Source organism: Oncorhynchus gorbuscha, linkage group LG02, assembly GCF_021184085.1.
Source record: "Oncorhynchus gorbuscha isolate QuinsamMale2020 ecotype Even-year linkage group LG02, OgorEven_v1.0, whole genome shotgun sequence".
Taxonomy (NCBI): Eukaryota; Metazoa; Chordata; class Actinopteri; order Salmoniformes; family Salmonidae; genus Oncorhynchus; species Oncorhynchus gorbuscha.
This window is the reverse complement of record NC_060174.1, coordinates 93,400,078-93,404,037: the sequence shown is the minus strand read 5'-3', so window position 1 is coordinate 93,404,037 and position 3,960 is coordinate 93,400,078. Positions and strand designations below refer to the sequence as shown.

Below are 3,960 nucleotides of genomic sequence, written 5' to 3'. Positions count from 1 at the left end.
TGTGAACCACCCTTGTCCATCTGATGGCCTGTGTGTGTGTGTGTGTGTGTGTGTGTGTGTGTGTGTGTGTGTGTGTGTGTGTGTGTGTGTGTGTGTGTGTGTGTGTGTGTGTGTGTGTGTGTGTGTGTGTGTGTGTGTGTGTGTGTGTGTGTGTGTGTGTGTGTGTGTGTGTGTGGGGGGGGGATTGGATCAAATCAGAAGACACATTTCTATCTCTCATGGACTAATGAAGTATAGTATTTTAACTCATGGTGGAGAACTGGTTCATGTTTATTCCATTCATAGTGTTTTTTCCATCCACACACAATATATTAAAGCAATAATCTTTCTTCCTCATTTATTTATTCCTGCTCAGTAAAATTGCTATTCATGGTTCTCTTTTTCCTTCCAGGAGAATACGATGCATAAAAACAAGAAAGGGAAATGATCTTTAAAGATCAACTCGGCCCCTCTTACGTTGGAACCACGCACCCCCTCATGGCCATTCATAACACCTGAATAGTATAAGAAGACCATTGAAACCTTCAGTCAAAACAAGGTAGGTCCAGAGTGTAGGTTTCACCTCAAAACCAGCAAAATGAACAACAGCAAAGGTAGTCTACCCTCTTAAATGCTACAGAAATGACAACAAACCCAAAGTGACCTCCGAATCACACAAATGTGATTGCACATCCTCCTGAAGTACTTTGAATGACTCTCTGCTAAATTATCCCAAAAATATGACTCACCTGCACTTTAAAGTGTTGTTGTCTGTTAACCCTAGCCACAATATCAAAACACAGACACCGCTGGAGAGTTTATAGATGTGTCACCTTGTAGTCTTTGAGAAGGAGAAAACATTTGTTAAAAAAAGAGAACATCCTGTATGCTAACCATGACCTGTGTTTGTGTACCTTTTGTCTGCCGTGTGCTCCCCAGCTCTGCATGGCTGTGTGTTGCTACTACTCTGGCCCTTCCAAGGCACTACGGGGTCTATGGCAGAGTGTCAGGATCCTGGTAGCACTCACTGCACCATCTCCCTGGAGAAACTCCTGGACCGGGCCATCCAACATGCTGAGCTCATCTACCTGGTCTCAGAGAAGTCTCTCACCTTGTTTGTGAGTACACCCTACTATAAATGTATGTTAAACATGGGTTGGAAATACAATAATTGTGTTTTTATTGTAGCGCAAATGACAAAAAATGTATTCTACCTTTGCTTTCAAAAACACATGAAAAGCTGGTTTGGAGTGCATTTTTTGTTTCTAAATACATTTCAAATGTATTGTAAACAGATGATCAAGTAATTTCACATCTGTCATGGTCTGTCTTCTTTCATTCAAACCTTCTCTTGATTTTGATCGATTGTATCACTCCTTTGTATATGGATTGATCATGCAGAGACAGAGCTCATGCCAAATGTCTTCATAACTTTATTCAAACTTGAATGTTCATAACTGTAGTATTTTCTGAGAAGTGCAACCTTTTACTATTACTAATACCTGAATCCAACTGCACGTCTTTCAAGATCCCAGTGAGAACTTGAAAAACTGTTTTATCTGGTGTAGAATGATATGAAGTGTGTGCATTTATAAAAAAAAAGACTAACATATGTTGTTGCTGTTAAAATATCCTTTAAAACGTCCTGTTTGGAAAGCTCAGTATGGTTTGTGGGGTAGCGAAGTGAGGTTTGTGAACTCCCTAGATGAAAACCGATCAGAACTCAAATGCGTTTCTTGTCAACAGATGGCTTATGCTGGAAGGATCTTGCTATGTGCCAGTCTCTGTTAGTGTTTTCTTCTTACTTTGTTCTATTTCTCCCTCTCTGGCTCCGTGTAGGAGGAGATGTTTATTCCCTTCCAAGTTCGAATTCCGTTGACTCAAACAGGGAACACATGCACCACCAGCACCTTATCCATCTCCACTTCCAGAAGTGAGGTCCAAGAAAACTCTGTAAGCAGGCATGGAACTGACAGAGAGGCAAAGGCTGTGTTTATATTGCTAGATGTTGGTTTTACTTCAAAATAAGATTGTTCAATGCCTATTGCTCATAATATCCTCGGCATATGATGGGTTTTTGTGTTGACTGAAAGAGCTTGATGCCATTGTTTCTCTATTTGGTCCTCTCTTGTTTCAGGACAAGTGGCTTTTGCACTCCATTCTGTTCCTAATCAAGTTCTGGATTGATCCCCTGGTCAAGCTGCAGACTTCATTGGATCGCTATGACAATGCCCCCATGGCACTGATCAACAAAACCAAGTGGATATCAGACAAGCTGATGAACCTGGCGCAAGGAGTGACCATCCTCATCCAAAAGGCGAGTCATAGGTCATATCACTGTTGCAAACAGATGTGCATACAATACACTGCTTTCATGAGATATCCTAACATATAGTGTCTCAACCACTTTTGGAAGTATTTTTGACAAAATATAGCAGTATAGTACTGTATTTTCTCTCTCTCCAAATCTAGCTGTTTTGGTTTGTTTTAAAGCTAATGGAAGTTCCTTATCTTTTCTTGCAGATGCTGGGTGAGGGTGCTGTGATGCTGGAGCAGAACAACAAGAGCCTGGCAGACTACCCTGTGCATTTTGACATGTTAGAATCGGTGCTCAGGGACTATAGCTTACTGGCCTGCTTCAAAAAAGACACTCACAAGATGGAGACCTTCCTCAAGCTGCTCAAGTGCCGGCAGAAAGGTGTCCTGGGCTGCTCTCTTTTATAGCAGTCCCTCCAGTATGGAGTAGCGTGAAGTTGCTCCTAGATGCTGACCTCGGGTCAGTTTTGAATTTCCCCACTAATGGCTAAGGTTAGGATTGGGGGAGGAGATCCTAGATCTGTACCTAGGGGGAACTTCTCTCGGAGCCTCCAGTAGATACAATCTGTCCTTTCAACCGACTATCTGAAATGAACACAGGCATTATTCCTCTCTTCCTCCAACAACTTCAGCTGCTTTCTGCAGTACCTATCAACATGCTAAAGTTAGATATGCCATGTATGTTCTTGCTGCCCTATCAAGCTTGCTTGAATACCTGTACTGGTAGCTATATATTTAGGTAGGCGTCAAATGAAATGTTATGTGAATACATGTCTATTTCAAAGTTTTACTTTTAGCAATTCTAACATGTGCTTATACAATCTATGCTAACATAGCATTTAGTATTTTATGCACAATATGTTGACATAGCATTCAGCATAGGAGCTGCAGAAGATATGTCTACAATATGTTTCCATGTTTAAGTAAAACAAAGCACCAGGAATGGGAGTTCGTGTTGCCTTTTTAAGAAGGCAAGAGAGAAGAGATTAGAACAGCAAATATAAGAACATCAGACTGACATCTTTGTACAGAGGGGGAGGTATGACTCATCGCAATCCTCCTCATGTTAGAATAGAATAATATAGACAGGGGCACAACTTTGGATTTAGAAGTGGGGGGGACATAAATTATAAGGGGGTCTTCCCTCATATTTTTTTGGGGGGGGGCATCAAAAGCTTATTTCCTGCATTTCTACTAGGGCTGTCCCCAACAATAACAAAAATATTAGTCCACCAAGAGTTGTCTTTTCTTTGGACCAATCGATGGGTCTAAATTTGTAAAAGTGTATTTTTCTGTATATTGACACACCCTATGTGTTTTAATAAAATCAACTATGTGTCCTTAACTTGTCTGATGCTGTTTGATTAAATTAACACACACAAATGACTCAAGAGGGAGCCAGAGATCAAGATAGCCTAGCTAGAATAATAAAACAAAAGTTCCCTACCTTCCTCCCACTGCTGCTGGCCTTCGCAGATTCTGCCCTTACACTTCTGAAGAAGCCAGTAATAGGCTATACCAGCAGTCACAAACTTTCCCATTTGTGACCGACCGGCTAAATTCGGTCTTACGTAGCAAAATTTGAAATGATGTTTCTTACATAAAAGTAGAGACTCAGAGCTAGTAAATGGCATATCATACACTATAGTTGAGGAACAATGGGAA

General features: G+C 40.9%; 1 protein-coding gene across 1 annotated transcript; it reads left to right on the top strand.

Moving 5' to 3' along the window:
* The first annotated feature begins 543 nt into the window (after positions 1-543).
* smtlb (somatolactin beta) lies at positions 544-3,635 on the top strand. The gene is made up of 5 exons (XM_046298017.1): positions 544-593; positions 919-1,097; positions 1,819-1,932; positions 2,117-2,296; positions 2,503-3,635. Exons 1-5 carry the CDS (start codon positions 578-580, stop codon positions 2,701-2,703), a joined length of 690 nt encoding a protein of 229 aa, XP_046153973.1. The 5' UTR covers positions 544-577; the 3' UTR covers positions 2,704-3,635.
* The last annotated feature ends 325 nt before the right edge of the window (positions 3,636-3,960 follow it).

Excerpts from the sequence above, each read along its gene's own strand:
- smtlb (XM_046298017.1), top strand. Across the intron at positions 1,098-1,818 it reads AGAAGTCTCTCACCTTGTTT|GAGGAGATGTTTATTCCCTT; the intron begins GTGAGTACACCC and ends GGCTCCGTGTAG. Across the intron at positions 1,933-2,116 it reads GTGAGGTCCAAGAAAACTCT|GACAAGTGGCTTTTGCACTC; the intron begins GTAAGCAGGCAT and ends CTCTTGTTTCAG.